The sequence below is a fragment of the Emydura macquarii genome, unplaced genomic scaffold (genome assembly GCF_026122565.2).
Source record: "Emydura macquarii macquarii isolate MOO-44397 ecotype Brisbane River unplaced genomic scaffold, CSIRO-AGI_Emac_v2 contig_3345, whole genome shotgun sequence".
Lineage (NCBI taxonomy): Eukaryota > Metazoa > Chordata > Testudines > Chelidae > Emydura > Emydura macquarii.
The window spans coordinates 7,466,157-7,486,926 of record NW_027133482.1 but is presented as its reverse complement, the minus strand read 5'-3'; the positions used below and the strand labels follow the sequence as shown (position 1 = coordinate 7,486,926).

General features: G+C 46.1%; 1 protein-coding gene across 1 annotated transcript in view; it reads left to right on the top strand.

Moving 5' to 3' along the window:
* DCTN1 (dynactin subunit 1) overlaps positions 1 to 20,770 on the top strand; it is a 129,610-nt gene that overhangs the window by 31,322 nt on the left and 77,518 nt on the right. Inside the window, 3 exon segments of the mRNA XM_067533554.1 lie at positions 410 to 658; positions 11,372 to 11,450; positions 17,906 to 17,937. Of these exon segments, the coding sequence (XP_067389655.1) occupies positions 431 to 658; positions 11,372 to 11,450; positions 17,906 to 17,937 (339 nt within the window). The 5' untranslated portion in view covers positions 410 to 430.

Genomic DNA, 20,770 nt, shown 5'->3' with positions numbered 1-20,770 from the left:
AAAATATGTACTGTATATGTGTTTAGTGTAAGTAGTAAAAACTAAGAGGAGCAATAATTAATATTTCAGAGGCTTTGCTGGTGTGTGTGATTTTAATATTTGTGACAACCCCAAGGTGTAAGGGCTTATGTCATGTTTGCTCCTGAAAATAATGAATTGTAGAAATGACTCTTCTGAGGACTGGCTTACTTCACTCAAAACCTTCCCACTTCCTCATCTGACTCAAGGCAGAATCCTAAAATGGAAGACACACGTTGTCCTCATCTAGGTCACATCAAACACGGTTGTTATTTTCAGCTGACTTGAGAATGAGATTTCAGTCTTCTAAGTGGTGAGAGAAATATAGTTGATAGCAACTTCATACCTTAACTTGCTGACGCTTTTTACAATTTTCTTACTGTTCCTCTAGGTGTCAAGTACAGGAACCAGGATGAGTGTGGAAGCTAGCGGCAAGCCCTTGAAAGTGGGCTCCAGAGTGGAAGTGATTGGAAAGGGGCACCGTGGCACAGTGGCATACGTTGGTGCCACTTTGTTTGCCACAGGAAAGTGGGTTGGAGTCATCTTGGATGAAGCGAAGGGCAAGAATGATGGAAGTGTGCAGGGCAGGAAGTATTTCACCTGCGAAGAGAATCATGGCATCTTTGTGCGACAGTCACAGGTACGTTTCCTCTGGGCAGCATGGTCTGAGCTGTGCTTGCCAGGGTGCTGTTACTGACTGACCGGCCAGCCTAATAAGGAGAGCTTTAAACGAGGCTCAGAGAGGGCAGGTGATCAAAGCCCACAGGTAAGTCTAAGTAAAGATGACATTAACAGAGGGTTAGATCTTGCAGGGGACATGGAAAATTGCAGTTGGTTCCTAAGGGAAATGAGGGAATAGGTGGGAGACTCTGCTCAACATCTCTGATGTCTGTACACAAATTCAAGGCGTTGGGGGGGGGGGGGGTAAACAGGAAGAACTGGTAGTATTAACACAAACTAAATTATGACTGAAGTGGCATCACACACTAGGTGGGACAAATCTCATGACTGGAATATTGGTATAGAGGGTATAGCTTGTTCAGGAAGGACAGTCAGGGTAAAAAGGGAGCAGGGGTTGCCTTCTACATCAGTCAATATATTATATACTTGTTCTGAGTTCCAGAAGGAGATGGGAGGCAGCCCAGTTAAGAATCTCTGGGTAAAGATAAAATGGGTAAAAAAAAAAAAAAAATAGGGGTGATGTTATGGTAGGGGGTCTACTATAGACCGCTAAGTCACGAAAAAAAGATGAATGAGGCATTTCTAAAACAAATAACAGAAATATCCGAAAGACAAGACCTGGTAGGAATGGGGTATTTTAACTGCCCAGACATCTGTTGGAAAAGTAATATGGCAAAACACAACATTTCCAACAAGTTCTTGAAATGCATCAGGGGCAATCTTTTGTTCCAGACAGTGGAGGAAGTAACCAGGGGGACAGTCATTTTAGACTTAATTCTGACCAACAGGGAAGAATTGGTAGCGAATCTGAAGATGGAAGGCAATTTTGGGTGAGAGTGATCATGATAAATTTCATGATTCATAGGAAAGGAAGAAGTGAAAGCAGCAGAATAAGGACAATGGACATCAAAAAAGCAGACTTTAACAGACTCAAAGAACTGGTAGCTAACGTCCCAAGGGAAGAAAATCTAAGGGAAAAAGTAGTTCAGGAGACCTGGCCGTTTCTCAAAAAGATGGTATTAGATTGCAGTTGTGTCTTTATCCTGATGTGAAGAAAAGTTAGGAAGAATAGTACGAGACCAATATGGCTCCATAAGGAGCTCTTTAATGGCTGAAAATCAAAAAGGAATCCTACTAAAAGTGGTAACATGGACAGATTGCTGAGGAGGAGTATAAGAGAGACAAGTTTGTAACGCACAAAATGAGACACGCCTAGCAAGGGACATAAAATGCAATAAGAGGTTCTTTAAATACACTAGGAGTAAGAGACAGACAAAGGAAAGCGTAGGTCCTCTCCTTAACAGGGAAGGTGAACTAATAACTGATGACATTAAGGCTACGTTTACACTGACGGCAGCAAAAATGTCACCGCCAGATCGGCTCAGCGCAGTGTAAACAGCGCGCAGAATCAGTTGACGTGAGTTATTTGCGTAACTCCTGTTGACTGCCGCCGAATTTCCAGGTAAGTGAAAACCAGCCTTAAGAAAGCTGAAGTGTTTAATGCCCATTTTGTTTGTCTTCACTAAAAAGGCTAATGGTGACCAGATACTCAACACAAATAATGTTAACAACAAGGAGGAAGGAATGCAAAACAAAAAAAAGAAAAGAACAGGTTAAAGGATATTTAGATAAGTTTAGATGTATTCAATTTGGGAGGGCCTGAGGAAATGTATCCTAAGGTACTTAGGGAGCCAGCTGAAGCAATCTTGAAACCACTAGCAATTATCTTTGAGAGCTCTTGGAGGACAGGTGAGGCCCCAGAAGGCTGGAGAAGGGCAGACGTAGTACCTATCTTTAAAAAGGGGAACTGGGGAATTATAGAGCAGTAACCTTAACTTTGTTACCTGGAAAGATACTGGAACAAATTATTCAACAATCTATTTGTAAGCACCTAAAGAATGATAAGGAAGGTTATAAGGAATAGTCAGCATGGATTTGTCAAGAACAAATCATGCCAAACCAACTTAATTTCCTTCTTGGATAGTGTTACTGGCCTAGTGAGTGCGGGGGAGGGAGCGGGTGGTGGCATAGAAGTAATGGTGAGAGATCTTGATTTTAGTATGCCAGTTGACACCGTCCCATATGACCTTCTCATAAGCAAACTAGGGAGATGTGGTTTAGGTAGAGTTACTCTTAAGAGTTACTCTAAGGTGGATTCAGTGGCGTACCAAGGTGGGGGTGGGAGGGGGCCAGCTCCCCGGGCACTGGCCTGCGGGTGGGTGCCAGGCTGGCCCTTTGTGACGTGCAGGAGGCGGGGGGGCACAGGAGGCTCTGATGAGCACAGAGCCTCCTGCGCCCTCTGCCCGTCGTGAAGGGCTGGCCCGGAGTGCACTTACTTGCCGCTGCCTCCAGCCCAGTGCTGGCTTAGATGGGGCAGCCTCACCCCTTGGCCTGTGTGGGGAGGGGGTCGACAGGCCCTTCATAACGCGCAGCAGGGGTGGTGAGGAGTAGGAGCGGAAGCGGGAGCAGGATTCCCCCAAAGGTCCAAAGTACTCAGTTTCTATGTCATCTTAGGTGAAAGATAGTTTGGGGTCTCTGCCCCTTTTCTATAGTCCAGTGAACCTTTGAAATAGATTCTTCTGATGGTGGGCTCTCAGCTCCGCACGGTGCCCCTCTTAGGTTCGTGGAAAAGCTTCTGGTGAGAATACACACCACCTACCCAAGGAGGGCAGTGTGGACATCAGCCACCACCGTAATTAATGTGGTGGCTGTAAGTCGACCTAACATAGGTCGACTTATCTTTGTAGTGCGGACACAGCCTAAAGCGGACCTGGAAGCAGTCCTCTAATATGATAAGGGCTGCTATAAAGAGGACTGTGATGAATAGTTCTCCATGTCCACCGAAGGTAGGACAAGAAGTAATGGGCTTAATCTTCAGACAGGGAGATTTGGGTTAAATATTAGGAAAAGGTAGCTCAGGAATAGGCTTCGAAAGGAGTGTGTGGAATCCTGTCGTTGGAGATATTTAAGGACAGGTTGGACAAACACCTGTCAGGGATGGTCTAGGTTCACTTGGTCATGCCTCAGGACAGTGGGCTGGTTTCTCAAGATCCTTTCCACCCCATCCCATTCATGTCTATGGTTCTATGTGTGTGGCACTCTGATCAAGAAAGGGTCCTGGTTAAATGTGGAAAATTGGGTCAGTCCACACCCATTCATGGGAGTGAGTAGGCTAGTTCCCATTTCCTTCACTCATGGAGAGCGGCAGTGCCAGGACTCCTGTCCCGCAGTCAGCTATAGAATGAAGGCTGCGCAGCTCAAAATTTGGAGTCCTCTTCAGAAGGAAGGGCCTAATTAGCTATACCATTTGATGCATTCTTAACCTGTCACCAGTCTTTCATAGGTGTGTTACGAGAAGGGTGTCCCAATGAGTTGTCGGTATGGGATCAGGAAACGATGCTGAATGGTTCTGTCTCGATGAACAGCACAAAGAGTTCGGCGTTCTACATGAAGCAGAGAATGGTGTTACCACCACCAAGCGCAGTGCAGGGAGCTGTGTTTATCACGCTCCCTGCAGCGTCAGGGGACGTCTACACTGCAGTAAAAGACCTGTGCTTCCGAGTCTGAGCCCGAGTCAGCCGGCTTAGGCTGCAGGGCTAAAATTAGAGGCATAGATGTCTTGATCCAGGCTGGAGCCCAGACTCTGAAACCCGACAAGGGGGCGGGGTCCCAGAGTGCTGGATTGTAGCCAGAGGCTGAATGTTTGCACTGCTCTTTTTAGCTCTGCAGCCTGAGCCCCATCAGCCTGAGTTGATTGACCTGGGCTCTGAAACTCAGTGCCACAGGTTTTTCTTGGCAGGGTGGACGTGCATACCCTAAAAGATGGCAGCAAGGAAAACTGGGACCTGGATGCTGGGCAGGTGTCTTCAAGTGAAGCAGGAAATTACATCATCTGAGATGAACTGAGGAATTAACTCTAATTAGTTACTTGGATTTAAAGCTATTTAAACTTTCATTTTTAATGATTATTACTATTCCTGTAGTGTCTAGGAGCCCTACTCGTGGAACAGGGCCCCATTGTATCAGGTGATGTACAAACACAGTTTTTATCAGCTCCTGTGTGCAATTGGCCAATGGAATGCCCAGCCCACTACATCTAAGCAATGCAAAATCTTTAGTTCCACAGTGAGGCTCACTCCAAAGAGAACAGGTAGGGTCGTGATGGCTAACCAATCCAGCAGTTTGTTGGTTCCTCACCTCCAAGTGTCCTGCAGTGACAAATTAAGGCAGGGGTTCTCAAACTTTTTTTGCTAGGAGCCCTTTGAAAATATTTCAGGCTGTGACGACCCCCCTCCGGCTCCCAAAATGATGACATCCCCCTCCCCCATGCCAGGCCATCCTTACCAACATGCACAGAGGGCTGACAGTTTGCAACCCCCTCCCCCCCAATAACCTTGCAATCCCCTGAGGGATCACCACCCCCAGTTTGAGAATCCCTGAATTAAGGGTAGTAATTCATCACTTTAAATGTGTGGCCTTGTGGTAGCTAAAGGGCGGTATGTGGAGTGAGAGCTCATTTCTGTCCTCCATCCCTAGCCGTGTGAGTCTTTGCAGATGCCCCTGATTTGGGTTGACTGACCTACGTCCAAAACTTGACATTGTTTTTGGTGGAATACATGGGAAGCCAAGTTGCAAGTAAATGGTCTGGAAGTAGGAGCCATCCGGTGGGTTCTGAAGTCCTTTCTGACAGTGATCAAAAGAGTTGTTGGCCCCGCGTTGATAGAGTGACAGCAATGCTCAATATCATCAAGCAGGGAGGTGCTCGCTTCCAGCCCTTTTGTTGGCCAAGTAGACTGGTACCTGGTTTATCAGGTATTTCCCCTAGCTCACTCAGCTGGGAAAGAAAATGTGCTAGCTTACAATCAAAGTTTTAGGCTACAGGACCAGGATGAGTGATTGCTTAAATAGATGTTAGCAGTGGCATTCAAGAAATGTGACAGTCCATTGGTAGATCTTTTCACACCAACTAGCAACACAAAATGTGTTGAATCCAGAGCAGGGATGGACACAGACTCAAACACCAGTGCATTCTTGTTAGACTGGATCGAAGGGCTAAGTTATGCCATGCCGATGGTTAGAAGAGATGAAGACAAGGCTCAGTCAGATGGATGGCCCTGTCTTGTGCAGTCAGTATTGGTACACGTTTCCCTGGGACTTTGCATGGGAGCCTCCCTATCATTTATGGTGTCACCAGTCCTCTTGACTCAGGAAGTGTCTATTAAAATGCTCTTCCTGGAAGTGGAAGAGGCTTGTTCTGAGCAGCAGATAGCCATCTGGGCTTGGGCTTTTGCTTTCATCTCTTTCCCCTTGGATTATTAGTTGTATGGTCTTTCAGTCTGTCCTCCTCTTTGGTCAAGGTGCACCAGGCTGTCCTTTTTTTAAAGGAGTTACTCATCAGTAACTGCAGTCTAAGGGCATTGCCTCTGTCTATGCACACCTGTGGGATATATGGGAATGGGACACATCCCAGAAGTGTACATAGACAGAGCCAATGCACTTGGATTACAGATGCTGGTGGGTAACCTCTTTCCCTAGATTTAAAACTTTTTGCTTTAAATTGTGAGGCAGCTTTGACTGTTGCTAGGTAGGGATAGGATACAGAGGGACCTAGACAAATTGAAGCACCATTGCCTGTGCAAGCGAAACTCTGAAGCAACAACAATGACCTTGACCTTTTTGAGGGGCAAATCTAGAATGGAAGCTGTGAGCTGGGGTGGATGGACTCCAAATCCATGAGATTTTTTAGGGTAGCAGCATGCTGTTTAATATATTCTCTTAGCTATAAGAACAGCCAGACTGGGTCAGACCAATGGCCCATCTTACCCAGTGTCCTGTCTTCCGACAGAGAGCAATGCTAGGTACTTCAGAGGAAACAAATAGACCAGGCAATCATCAAGTGATCCATCCCATCAGCATTCCCAGCCTCTGGCAAACAGCAACCCCTGCCTATCCTGGCAAATAGCCATTGATGGACCTATTCTCCGTGAACTGGTCTTATAGCCTGACCCTGTAACAGCATTCACTTCTTTATAAAGCTGCTTTCTGTGGAGCACAGCTTCTCTTTCCTGACGAACTCCAGTGTGAGAGCTCAGAAAGAAAGCAGAGGAGGAGAATCAATCTATAATAAAGAGTAGAATATAAAACTCACTTTGCAGAGAGAGGTGCCCACTGCTGTTCAGCTCTTTTCTCATCCAGCAGTTAGATGGTTAAGAATATTGGTGGTTTTCTGTTTGTGTCTTGCTTTTTTTTTTTTTTTTTTTTGAGTTTTGGCACAAACGGGCTATCTGAGAGTCTGGGTGGCTGAACTTCTTGTTCCCTGTTTTCTGTAATGAAATTTTTTCTGATGCTGCTAGGGAGCACAGCTTGGTTGCTATAGCAATGTTGCAATCAGCTGGAATGGGAGTTTGCAGCAAGGTAGGTCTTCCTTGTCATGAAAAGAGAAGATGCAAGCACACTGTGGGGCTAGGAGTGTTGTGGTGTTCAGTGTATGCTGCTTTCTCTCAGTTGCTTGTTCTGTGCACTGGTTAGAGTGCATAAAAAAAGGATCACACCTATAATTAGGATTCCAGTTTTCAGTTTAAACCAAAAGTAACCACTAAAACATAGAAGCTAATTTTTCAAAAATCAGTTTTAAAAATAAATAGAAAATGGCAAGATTATTTTGGAGGTACTTTAAACAGAATTCACGTCTTGCTCATGTTCTCTGCTATAAATTAGACTATTGCTTCACCCCCATAGTTCATGTCTAGGTCACACTTAAAAGCCACTTGCCACATTACTACTCAGCGGTTATATGCGCTGTGGGACCATGGGACGTAAATAGTAAATGAGGCTCTCTTGAGCAGCATTCTAACTTGGTGATTTTTTTTGTTTTTTGCTAATAAAACAGGTTTTTGATCAAATTGATGCAACCACAGTCCTGTCAAACTTCTAAAAACTCTTTCTGGGAATTTACAAGTCCCAAAGTAACTTCTCCACTCTGCCCTCCAACGAACAAACAAAACCTCACCCCACTGCAAATGAATGCAAATGGAAACTGCATTCATTAAACACAGCAGTAGTCTTTTTTAACTTGTTTGGGGAGTGTTAGCTTTAAAACCAGACTGTTCAGAAAAACAAAGTCTCTGAGATCTTAGATACTTGTTTTACCTGGTGTATTTTGGATCTGATATATCCTTTAGGAAAAACAAACTCTATGGTAGAAGTGTGGTGATGTAGTAAACCTGTGAGAAAGTGCTGACCTCTTACAGAGGCCTGGTCTGCACCTAAAATTTAGGTCAACCTAACTGTGTCATTCAGGGGTCTGATTTTTCACACCCCAGAGAGATCTAGTTAAGCCAGCCTAAGCTCCAGGATATAGACGCTAGGTCAGTTGAAGAATTCAACCATTGATTAAACTGCCTCCTCTCAAGGGAGTGGATTTACAACAGTGACGGAAGAACCCCTTCTATCACTGTGGCAAGTCTCTATGCTGCAGCACCATGGCTGCAGCTGAGCCTCTGTGGTGCTTGTAGTGTAGACATACACAGAGAGAGGTGAGCCCAAGTGGAGTGCCCCAGGGGTTGGCCCTGGGACCGGTTTTGTTCAACATCTTCATTAATGATCTGGAGGATGGGGTAGATTGCACCCTCAGCAAGTTTGCAGATGACACTAAGCTAGGGGGAGTGGTAGATACCCTGGAAGATAGGGATAGGATACAGAAGGACCTAAACAAACTGGAGGATTGGGCCAAAAGAAATCTAATGAAGTTCAACAAGGACAAGTGCAGAGTCCTTCACTTAGGACCGAAGAATCCCATGCACAGCTACAGACTGGGGACCGACGAGCTAGGCAGCAGTTCTGCAGAAAAGAACCTGGGGGTTACAGTGGATAAGAAGCTGGATATGAGTCAGCAGTGTGCCCTGGTTGCCAAGAAGGCTAATAGCATATTGGGCTGCATTAGGAGGAGCATTGCCAGCAGATCGAGGGAAGTAATTATTCTCCTCTATTTGGCATTGGTGAGGCCGCATTTGGAGTATTGTGTCCAGTTTTGGGCCCCCCACTACAAAAAGGATGTGGACAAATTGGAGAGAGTCCAGTGGAGGGCAACCAAAATGATGAGGGGGCTGGAGCACAAGACTTATGAGGAGAGGCTGAGGGAGCTAGGCTTGTTTAGTCTGCAGAAGAGAAGAATGAGGGGGAATTTGATAGCAGCCTTTAACTACCTTAAAGGGGGTTCCAGGGAGGATGGGGCTAGGCTGTTCTCAGTGGTGGCAGATAACAGAACTAGGAGCAATGGTCTCAAGTTGCAGTGGGGGGAGGGAGGGTCTAGGTTGGATATTAGGAAAAATGTTTTCCCTAGGAGGGTGGTGAAGCACTGGAATGGGTTACCTGGGGAGGTGGTGGAATCTCCATCCTTAGAGGTTTTTAAGCTGCTGCTTGACAAAGCCCTGGCTGGGATGATTTAGCTGAGTTTAGTCCTGCTTTGAGCAGGGGTTGGACTAGATACCTCCTGAGGTCCCTTCCAACTCTAATATTCTATGGTTCAAGGCTTATCTGCTGATCTCAGCAGCGTTGCAAGCTATTATGAAGTCTCTCCCATGGAACGTGCACCTTTACATTACCTTTGTGTTCAGAAGGAAGTGGGTATGAAAAACATAATAATGGGGGCTGGACCAGTAACTACAGCCCTGTGATAAAGCAGCATGCAACAGCTTCCACCTGGAGGGCGGGGGTTGGTTCCCACGCTATAGGCCCTAACAGTCACGCCCCTCCCTTCCCCCGAACCTGCCCCTTTCAGGAAAAAAAACAGGGCCCACAGCGTGGGAAGCAGGGAGTGCGGCAGCAGCAACGGGGAGCGGGGAGCAGTGAGCACCGGCGGGGAGCAGGGGCTGCAGCATTAGCACAAGGGCAGCAGCGGTGCGGAGAGCCTGCCCGGCAGCGGCAGGGGGCGGCAGCTGCTGCTGCTGCAGGAGGTGGGTGGCGGCTGCTTCCATCTCTGGGGAACGTGGTGCTGGACTGGCTCTGTCCCCTGTTTCGTGCCCCCCATGATCCCTCTTGCTTCCAGAGCGGCCCGCCTCTCACTTTGAGAACCACTGCTGTACATTACTTTACTTTTCAAAACTGAAAAATAAATGCCCGGCAGTTCTAATTTGTCACTTGTTGATGATTGATGGATCCCAAAGTGCTTTACAGACTGTGTGTGCTGTTGAGGTCACTTCACCCACCTCTGGAATAGAAATGCAGCAGCCATTCTATTCTAGCACACTACACAGCTCTTTTTGTTAGTGGTCTTGAAGGAGAAGTGAAGATTAATGTATTCATTTAAAATCGCAGGAGAAATTTAGGATGGCAGAAGATGATTATTGGTGATGGAACTCGGACCCTTCTGGAGCAAGTGCCGGGGGACCTTTAAGCGATCAGTGCATGTTTGTCTCCTCCTGAAATCAGGGTGGTGATAAAATACAACTGCAGGAAAATAGTTGTAAACCCTGATGTCACTGCTGGTGATCCCATGCCCAGTAGATCTAACCCTAGCAGTCGAGCTGTACTAGACAAAGTCAAAGGTGCTGAGAATTCCTAGGCTCATTTTTGATGACCTCGCCTGTTTGAGAAGGAATGGGAAGCCCCTTGTATCAAGACTATAAAATCTCCTAGGATGGATTCCTGTAGGCCAAGTGAAAAGTTCTCGCTTGTGCACTGCTGAGATGGCTAAATCAAATTAGCTCGAAAGCCTCCCCATTGCAGAACTCGCCTAAAGAGATCAGCAGCAGGCGGCTTTCATTAGTGAGATGTCCTTTCAGCAGGCTCAAGGGATGCCTCCTCTTTTTCACCTTCTTTGAAACCCTGCTCTGAGTATTTTTGCTGCCTTCGATGGCATTGTCATTATTTCTGAAGTGTTGTCTCATTTAAAATGTCTCTTCCTGCTCATGTAAGGAATGTGTACCTGGTGCCCTGGGCCCCTCTTTTAAATAGGAACCAGCACTTACAGGTTGGCTGGCTACAGCAGTGACATGCTTATTATCAAGCCCCCTATTCTCCATTAGTTGTGAGCCAGTGTGTCAATACTGAGAGTTACTCTCCATTATTTGTCTGGCTGCAAAAGACCACATTTAAAAAGACCCCTAAGATCCCAGTACTTCAGACTTCACAGCATTGCCCCAAACCGGAGCCTATCCCTGCTTTCCAGCCCTGCTTCTCCCTGAGAGCGTAGCAGCTGTCACTAGGACCTCTGTGGTGATTATATTGGCATACTGAGCCCTCATCAGTTGCTACATCTTGGAGAAAAGCTGCTTTTCTTACTGAGAGGACTGTGGGAGTCTTTACAATTCTGTTCAGATCAGATAAAATATACTTAAAAAAAAAAAAAATCCTAGCTTCTCTCATGTGGCAGAAACTTAAACTGATCCACAGACCTAAAGTCATTAACTTGGCTTGGACTGAAGTAGATAGCAACTTGTAAACGGCTTTCGACTGCCCATGCTACTGGACCCTCAAATCCACAGTGGGTTTATATTGAATTTTAATGTAAGTTTTCAGAAAGCCGGGGGGCGGGTGGGGGAGGAACACCAAGAAATGAGCTAAAAATCTGCACAGATTGAAGTCTTTTGTATTAAGGCCCCAAATCTAGAATGGGGCGAGATGCATTCGTGCCACTCCTCGCTGGTAACGTGAATTTGTTACATTTGTTCAGATCCAGGTTTTTGAAGATGGAGCAGATACTACATCTCCAGAAACCCCAGAATCTTCTGCTTCAAAGGTCCCCAAAAGAGGTATGGTCTGCTCGTCTTTCTTATGAATGATCGTTTCCCCTTCATTCCAGCCCAAGAGGGACCCATATGTCAGACATCCAGCATTGCTTAGAATCAGCGCTCTGGGGGAAATGGGCTGGCATCTCTCCCCCTGGCAAGGATCTTCAGCATACATTTCTAACTGTGTGTCCTGAGTGCAGCTATGTCTAATTTTTGTCCATGTTGGTCTTGTGCTATTTGCTCTCCCATCTGCACAATTAGACTGCATGCATGCAGGCTCCCCCGTATCTTGCATAGCCTTTGGAACTTATGCTTGTCACTCGTATTTGTTGCTGGTAGCTGTGAGTGTTCCCTCCATGTGTTCCTCTGTCAGACATGCACAGTTGTAATAGCATCTTGTGTTTTCGTACTTTTCAAACTTGTTCCTTTTCCATTTGACCTATATTCGAACCCCCTAATCTGTTTTTCGTACTGTCTATCTCTGCAGTGCATCTGCACCTCAGAAGCCAGTATAACTCCCATTGTGTTCTATTGATAAAGGCAGCAGGGGTGTAAATTAAATATCTATTTTGTAATGCATCTGTAGATGCTAGGTGCTTTTCAGAAAACATGACTGTCCCTTGGCCCAAAGAGCTCACAGTCTAAATAACTGCCCTAGGCTCTGACAAGTCTGCGCATGTAAAATACCTGAATGCATACTGTTTCTGTTTAATTGATGAGAATAGTGCTGGTTATTTACGGCCAGTTGCACTTAGAATGGATTTTAACCTCGACTCTAACTGCTGCAAAACAATCTTCAGATCCAACTGCAGACAGTATGTCCAACGGGTAGCAATCAACGACTTGATGTCTAGTTGGAAGCCGGTAACAAGCAGAGCGCCCCAGGGGTTGCTGCTGGGGCCGGTTTTGTTCAACATCTTCATCAATGATCTGGAGGATGGGGTGGATGCACCTTCAGCAAATTTGCAGATGACACTAAGCTGGGGGGAGCAGTAGATATGCTGGGGGGCAGGGATAGGATACAGAGTGACCTAGACAAATTAGAGCAGTGGTTCCCAACCTTTTTGGCTCGAGGGCCACAAATATCATTTTTACAACCCTGAAGGGCCACCAGTCTATCAATGTATAAAAAATGTATTGATGTGTACACCATTAAGGACTATGAATCACTACATATTTAAAGTAAACATTTTAATGCTACTGTGCTTATTTTTACATTCACTTCTACATCTACAAATTACTCACAGTTAGTCACACTCTCAGACAAAGCACTGGTATAGATGAGTGACTGTCACTACACACGGAAGCACATGGCCTGTTAGCTAAGTCACGGTGGGTGGCCTACTAAGCCCTCTCCCCTTTCCTCCCCCAAAGCAGACGGCTCGCTGATCTCCTGTCCCCCTGGCTGCAGCAGGGAAAACCGCACATGTCCTGTAGCCCTGTGCGCTTCACCTGTGTACGTAGGCAGTGGTTCCCTTCTGCAGCCAGGGGGATGGGAGATCAGTGCTCCCCTCCCTCTGGCTCCAGCAGGGATTCCAGCGCCTATGGACCGAGGCCGGAGCGCTTTGCCATGCTCCCTGCTGGAGCTAGGGGAGGGGAGTGCTGTTCTCCTGTCCCCTTGGCTGCAGCAAGGAGCCTGCAGGTCTTGTAGCGCTGCGGAAACATGCCCTGCCTGGATCCTTAGGCAGCGGCTCCCTTCTGCAGCTAGCAGGAGGGGAGCGGCGAGCCACTTTGAAAGACCACGCGGGCCACTTTTGGCCCCTAAGCCACAGATTGGGAACCACTGAATTAGAGGATTGGGCCAAAAGAAATCTGATGAGGTTCAACAAGGACAGGTGCAGAGTCCTGCACTTTGGATGGAAGAATCCCATGCACAGCTACAGACTGGGGACCAATTGGCTAGGCAGCAGTTCTGCAGAAAAGGACCTGGGGGGTAACAGTGGATAAGAAGCTGGAGATGAGTCAGCAGTGTGCCCTGTTGCCAAGAAGGCTAACAGCATATTGGGCTGCATTAGGAGGGGCATTGCCAGCAGATGGAGGGAAGTGATTATTCCCCTCTATTTGGTACTCGTGAGGCCTCATTTCAAGTACTCTGTCCAGTTTTGGGCCCCCCACTACAGAAAGGATGTGGACAGATTGGAACGAGTCCAGTGGAGGGCAATGAAAATGATTAGGGGAGAGGAGAACATGATATATGAAGAGAGGCTGAGGGAGCTAGGCTGGTTTAGTTTGCAGAAGAGAAGAGTGAGGGGGGATTTGATAGCAGCCTTTAACTACCTGAAAGGGGTTCCAGGGAGGATGGAGCTAGGCTGTTCTCGGTGGTGGCAGATGACAGAACTAGGAGCAACGGTCTCAAGTTGCAGTTAGGGAGGTCTAGGTTGGATATTAGGAAAAGCTTTTTCACTAGGAAGGTGGTGAAGCACTGGAATGGGTTACCTAGGGAGGTGGTGGAATCTCCATCCTTAGAGGTTTTTAAGCTGCTGCTTGACCAAGCCCTGGCTGGGATGGTTTAGTTGGGATTGGTCCTGCTTTGAGCAGGGGGTTGGACTAGATACCTGCTGAGGTCCCTTCCAACCCTAATCTGCTAGGATTCTAAGGTGTGTGGAATGTTCCCATGAGATGCCTACCGTTTACTGCCCTGTGAGTGGAAGGGAACTTTGATCTGGCTTTTGTGTCTTGTGGCACTCTGATCTTACCCCATCATTGAGGTAGTTTGAGGGGACATCGTTCCAACTCCAAGAACACAGTCACTGCGAAAGGCTCGAGTCAGGTACAATCCCAAACATATTTCTCATTTATCCCACACCGCCTGACTAGCATCTGTGCCTGAATAGAGACTCAACCTTTAAAGCAATCCAGCTGCAGTTTTGGTTTGTTTTACAAACCAATAGAAAGTGGAACCATTTTTGCTTAGTATCTGTAACTTCAATTTTTCCAGGAATTTATCACAGCTGAGAGGCCTTACCCTTCAAATCCAGAACCTCACCCCATTCCTCCAAGTACCTGATTGATAAAAAACATTTGTATTTACTAACATTTGTCTTAGTGTCTCAGTACCTTTAGTTTAGTTTTGTCCCTATTTAATGCCAGCTCCCCCATCTCTAATTTAAAAAACAAAAACAAAAAACCACTTCACCGAGCCCTTCTCTCCTTTCCACCTGCCTCTCTGGAGTGCGTGGAGATGCAAGCATAGCACTTGCTAGCACACTGCTCCTTTAGTTTAGCGTTCCAAATGCACCTCAGCAAGCGTTGGAGTGCTGACACAGGGAAAGGCGATGAAGGCCGTCCGGTATCCCCACTCAGGGCTGGATCCAGAGCCCTCTGAAGTTGGTAGGAGTCTGCTGGCAAGTTTGCCATCATGCGGTTAAGGTTAGGATTCAAGTCAAAGGTGGAGAGAACATCACTGGTCTCTTACTCAAGTCCTTGAGTGTTCAGTGGTATTGAAATCCACATAGGCTTAGGATCAAGTAGCATGGGTGCGGTGGGGGAGGCGGGGAGATAGGTAAATGAGGCAAGATTTATGTCTGTAACCACCTGGAGAAAAGGCAGTCTCAGTGAAACAGTCCAAGCCTCCAGTGGTAAGGTGGCTGGGCAGTGGGTGGTAGCCTGTTTTTTTGTTTTTATTTTTAAACGTTGCTGCCTTTTGATTTCATTAAACCTCCCTTTGTCCCTGTGTGATGAGTCTGTCATACCATCTCTTCTGTCTCCTCTCGAAATAGTCCCTAACCTTCCGTTTCTCCTCATGTGGAAGTCTTTCTAGGCCTCCAATAATCCCCATTTCCCTTTGCTTCCCCCTCCCCCATTACTGCCACATCCTCCTTGAGATGCAGTGACCAGAACTGAGCATAGTATCCAAGGGAGAGTATCCCATGGAGTTACACAACAGCATATTTTCACTGTCCCATTCCTAATGTTTTGTTTGGTTTTTTTGATTTCTGCTTCACACTTAAGAGTGGCTCTCCCTGAGCTGCTTATAGTGATCCCCAGCTCTCTTTCTAAGTGCTGGTTTTTCAGTGAAGTGTAAGCAGAGTGTCAGAGCAGTTCACTTAATACCAGTGTGCATTACCTTGAGCTTGTCAGCACAGAATTTCATCTGCCATTGTGCTGCCCAGTTGTTTAGATAGATTCCTCTGAAGTTCCTCATATGAGAGAGATTCTGGAGAAAGGCTTGTAGATTATGAGTTGGGCTTCACCCACCTCCTGGTGAAGCATGAGCTCCAGTTTGCATTGCTTTCTCCAGACACTGGTAGCTGGACACCCCAGCGGGTGCAGTCTGAAGAAGTAAAAGGTTGGGGAGGAGATTTAATGAAGAGCCAAAGAGGCTAGCGTGGTAGATACTGACAGACGATCTGGAGAGCTGGATCAGCATATGAGGTGCTTTGAGAGAGAGAAGTACAGACATTGAAAGGGTAGAACAAGAGATGCAGATACTAGTTCAGAGAGGGTGAAATGAAAGATGAGGTGCAATCACTGGCTGGGTCAAAGGGATAAGACAGAGGTGTTTGAGATGATTAGCTCAAAGGTATGAGCTCTGGAGCTGGGGGGTGAGGTGATGGTGGGAGGCCAAGAAGAATGAGGAAGGTGGAAAGGGTCAAAGCATACAGGGTCGGCATTGGATGCAGTGCTCTTTGGAGAAACAACATACAGACACATGAAGCATGACTCTGTGCCAGGGAGTTTCCATAGAAACAGCAGCGCCTGCTGTAGTCTCTGACTCTGCAGTTTATAATGCAGAGATTTCAATTCCCATAAATCTAGCCCCTTCCCCGCTAAAAGGAATAAAGGTGTAACATGCACAGTGGAGACTGTGCGGGTCCTTGATTTATGAGCTGCTTCTATAGTGTGTCTATTTGGCAGCTGATGCCTCACTTCACATTACACTCACGCAGACAGAGTACTACCCACAATGAATGACATGGCTGCGAGCCACATTATCAGACCCATCGAATAGCCAGGAAAAAAACAAAGGATGAAATTTAGCCAAACAAATTCTTCTCTTCCTCCTCCTGCGCTTAGTGCACATAGCGGCTGCACCTAAATCAAGGTTGTACACTAAAATTGTCCGGTTTGATCATACCTACACACACCTGTACATGGGAATTGCTTTGTTCACCCCTAAACTGTAATTCTCTCTGGGGTGGGCTGCAGCAGCTGTTTAACATGGCACATCAAAGCTGCAAACAGTTTAGGGATTTTTCTTCATCTCCTGTCCTAAACTGAGTGAAAATGCCAGGGCCCTTTGTACAGAAGTGGATTTTAGCCCAGACACTGGCATTTGCACCTGTTCATTTAAATGCCAGGTCACCTTGATTGTCATAGTTGGTCAGGAGTTCTATTTGCTTGCTGTTTCCTCTGTAAAACAGCAGAGTCACAGCCCCTTGTAACAACTTGTGGGGCTTTCATAATAATTCAAGGAAGAATGCCAGTGCAGAGCAGTCACCATATCCTGCAGCATATGGGGTTCTCCCGGGCAGTCTCCCTTTCTAGTAGTGAGAGCCTGACCCTGCCTAGTTGGAGCCCTGAGAAGATCACAGTCCCAGAAGCATGAACCTTTCACTATCCTGTAAACATTGTGATCCAGATCTTCACGGTTAAATTCAGGCAATTGCACATACATTTGGGTGTGTAGCTTACATGCATGTGCAAATCAAGTATAGTGAAGACTCTTTTGAGGGGTTGACAAACATTGGTTGCTGAACAGTGCAAGTTTGGAGATACCTTTTGAGAGGAGCTCAGAAGACAAGAAATTGCCTCATATAGCTGGTCTCTGCTATGAACTTCATTTTATTTGCACACAAGTAGCTGGTTCAGTGCTTAGCTTTCCTTGTGCTCATTCAGGTACCTAACTTGTGCACATAGGTTAGCCAAGTGGAGAATTTCACATGACTCACTATGGAAACATTTTTTAGTTTGCCAAGTGATGTTACAGGCCTAAGAAGCCCCTACCTGGCCCTATGTTTTATGTATGTGTAATCACCTTTGATTACCAGATAGAATCTAATTGGTGGAGACAGGTCAAGTGTTCTTCTGCATTTGTATGTTCCTGAAAAAAGGGCTTTCTAGGCTTGAGATGATCCAAATCTCTCTGAAATGTTTGCAGTCTACCCAGAGGAGAGTTTAGATGTCATGGGCTTGCTGCTAAATTTTGAAATAATGGATATTCCTTGAGTTACCCTTAAGAATACAGTACACTTGCTGCCCTAAAAAAGGCCATCTAATTCAGCATGCTGGCTCGCTTTGGTGCACTGTAATCCCACCATCTTGCTTCTCCCCTAGACTTTTCACTTCTTCTCCTTGACACATCTACGTGATCCTTCAGCTAGACCTGGACTTTGGGCTTAACTCTCAAAGTAAAGCAAAGGATTCCAGAGAGTGAGCTGGGAATCCCCTCTGCCTTGCTGTTCGTGCGCTACGAGCCCTGTGTGGTATATGTGACAAACATCTCATGGTTCTTTATTTTTCTGCTTTATTTCCAGACTCTCTGGAAGCTGCCAAAGCCAGCAAATTGGTGAGTATTTCAGTTTGAGACCCTGCTGACTGTTTGGAGAAACTCGTTCCACCACTTCCTGTATGTTGGCTTTTAGGCAGGAGGGTTTGCGCACAACTAATCTGCTGTTTCCCTTCATTGGCACTTACTGCCTTCCAGAGTTTAACAAAAGGTTCGTCTGCAGCTTTACAGAACCACTACACATACATACAGCTGGGCCAGGATTTTCACTAATAAACATCTCAAATTAAAGGGAGCAAAAAAAGAAAACCCCAAATAAAATTGCCAGTGAGAAAAGTCTAGCGTCTGTGTTATCTGGGTGCTACAGCTCAGTCAGGACCTGTTCTGGATCTGTGGCAAAATTCTGGGACACAAGGATCCTCCTTGGGTCAGTCAAGAGAGCAAGGCAAATAAAAAATGGCTTCTTTCCAAATGATCAGAAACCTTTTCAGTTAATTACAATCAATCCTCTCAAAGTAGGGTCACACTGGTGGGAGGGAGGTGAACAGTCTAGCACTGCAGCATGCTATAGATTTTAAAACATTTTTGGGGGGATCATTCTTCTTTTGATTCAGTATTGCAGAGAGAGCCCCTGAATGCTCCACAGTAAAGGGAAATTTCTATTTCCCTCAAAGAGGTTGACCCTTACATTTCGGAGAAGGAAGAAACTCTCTCTCTAACAGCATATTTTAATTTCGTTCTGCTGGAAGGAAAAACCTGTTAAATTTCCTGGATATGTGTCTAGTTTATAGTTAAGCTTTATATAAACTGCCCTACTTATCTTTGTTCAGGAGTTCTGATGACTCAAACAAAACCTAAATGGGTGCATGTTGTTGTATCTGGGTGTCCAATGTATGTTTCCTAAGGCAAAAAAAAAATTAGAGCAGAGGCATATATGTGCCCATACTTTAACCCTTTGGAGACTTTGGACAGTCTGACCACAAGTGACCATTGCGTCAAAGAGCTACTTAAACGTTAAAAAATGGCTATGTATTTATATGGATACTGAGAACATTCACAGTTGCGTTAGGTAGGATGCACAGTTTTTGTACATCTGCATGACCCAAGCCAAACACTAACTGCTGGGGCTAGGGGAAAACTTCTCCAATAGACAGGCTGTTCCAGAGGAAGGTGCAAGAAACACACATGAAGAATCTGGTGCTGGCCACTGTCAGAGACAGGGTACTGGACTAGATGCAGCCTATCCAATTAAACAATTCCTGTGTTATAACATGCAGTGGATATTCCTCCTCCTAAATGTTCACTGTGGAAATTACCAGTGCATACTCTTAACCCCTATTTACTGCTGTCTGACGGGGTGCAAAACACCCTTGGGAGCTGCATGCTCAGATTGAAAGCAGGATACATACAGCCCTGCTTTCATCTTCAGTACTGGAAACAGGTTTTGTAAATTAGGGCTCTGCCAGCTCAGACTGCATTGATCACAGCTTTCCTTGTGAGCTGGCATAGCTGCCCACATGGAAACGAGATTGGCGAAATGCTTTGAGCTGCACTCACAGGCATTTTGCCATGAGTGGGCAAATTGCACATGCAGCTTGGGGACATGCGTAGGGGACTGTTGACTGGTACCCTATAAATACTCAAGATACTTAGAATGGGATTTGCTTCAGGGCTTCATGTTAAAAATTCTGACTGCCCAGTTCACCCCTCCGTCTGCATGTGGCAAGCCTGTGCCCAGACACTTGATAGTCTGGCTCTGAGCCGACCTAAAATCCTGAGCAAAGGAGCCAAAGATCAGTGTTGATTTGTTTTAGAGACTGAATGTTTCTAAGTGTAAGGAGATTCTGCCCATTTCTTTGATGCTATGGTGATGAGGTGATATGGTGATGAGGGCCAAATGAGCCCTGAGACAAACATAATCTCTAACAAAGCACATATTGTAGACGAAGCATTCCCAGCTGATTGCTGGCTGTTTAAATAGAGTTGCTGCTGATGGTATTGAGATTGTTGGCACTACAAGAGTTCAGTGCTGCAAGGAGCACTGTTTTGATAAGTTACCACCATCTGATCCAGTTTGGGTATTTTACAAGCAAGTCTTGTTTTTGCTAGTCCCGTTCTTTGGCCAGTTATGGAGGAACCAGTGTTTTCTGTCTGACAGTACTCTGCAAGTGTCTTGGGTTGGGAGTACAGCACTAGCGTAGGAAAAAGCAGGGTTGCCTTTTCCTCTGTGGCCAGTTAGCACTGTACCCTTCCCTTGGCCAAGAAAGACCAGATGTTACTCTCTGTAAAGCCTGTTAGAGATACTGGGCTATCCAAAGCAGTTCCTGAGAGCATCACAGCATTGTCTGCATGTTTCCAGCCCACTGCTGGAGGCACATCTGCTTGTATCCCATAGAAAGCTGAATATCTTTGTCTGACAAGCCCATATTTTCTCCAGATGAAATCTTTACGCAAGCCTTCACCGCGTGTTGCCACGATTATTTTTCATCCTGAATCCAGTTTTTAGCACCTCTACAAAGATGCATTGTCTGTGGAGACATTGAGTCCTCTAAGTCCAGAAAATTATCAATAGAATGTTTCACATTACAGAAGTCAAACTTAAAGAACGAATCCAGCTCCTGCGAAGCAGTGGTCATTCCTGCCTGCCTTGCAGTCCCGGAGGCTATGTCTACACTTCAGTGGGTGGTGAAATCCCTAGTTCAAGTGCACGTACATGTGCTAGCTAGGTCCTAGGGACAAAGGTGAGTGGCTATCTTGAGCCACGGCTCATCCGTCACAGCCACTCTGTTCTTTGTAGTGTAGTGCCAGCTCCAGTTGAAGTAGCGCATGTCTGCCCAAGATAGGAATGGCACCTCCTAGCCGCAGAGTAGACATACCCTGGGTGTGATGCGTG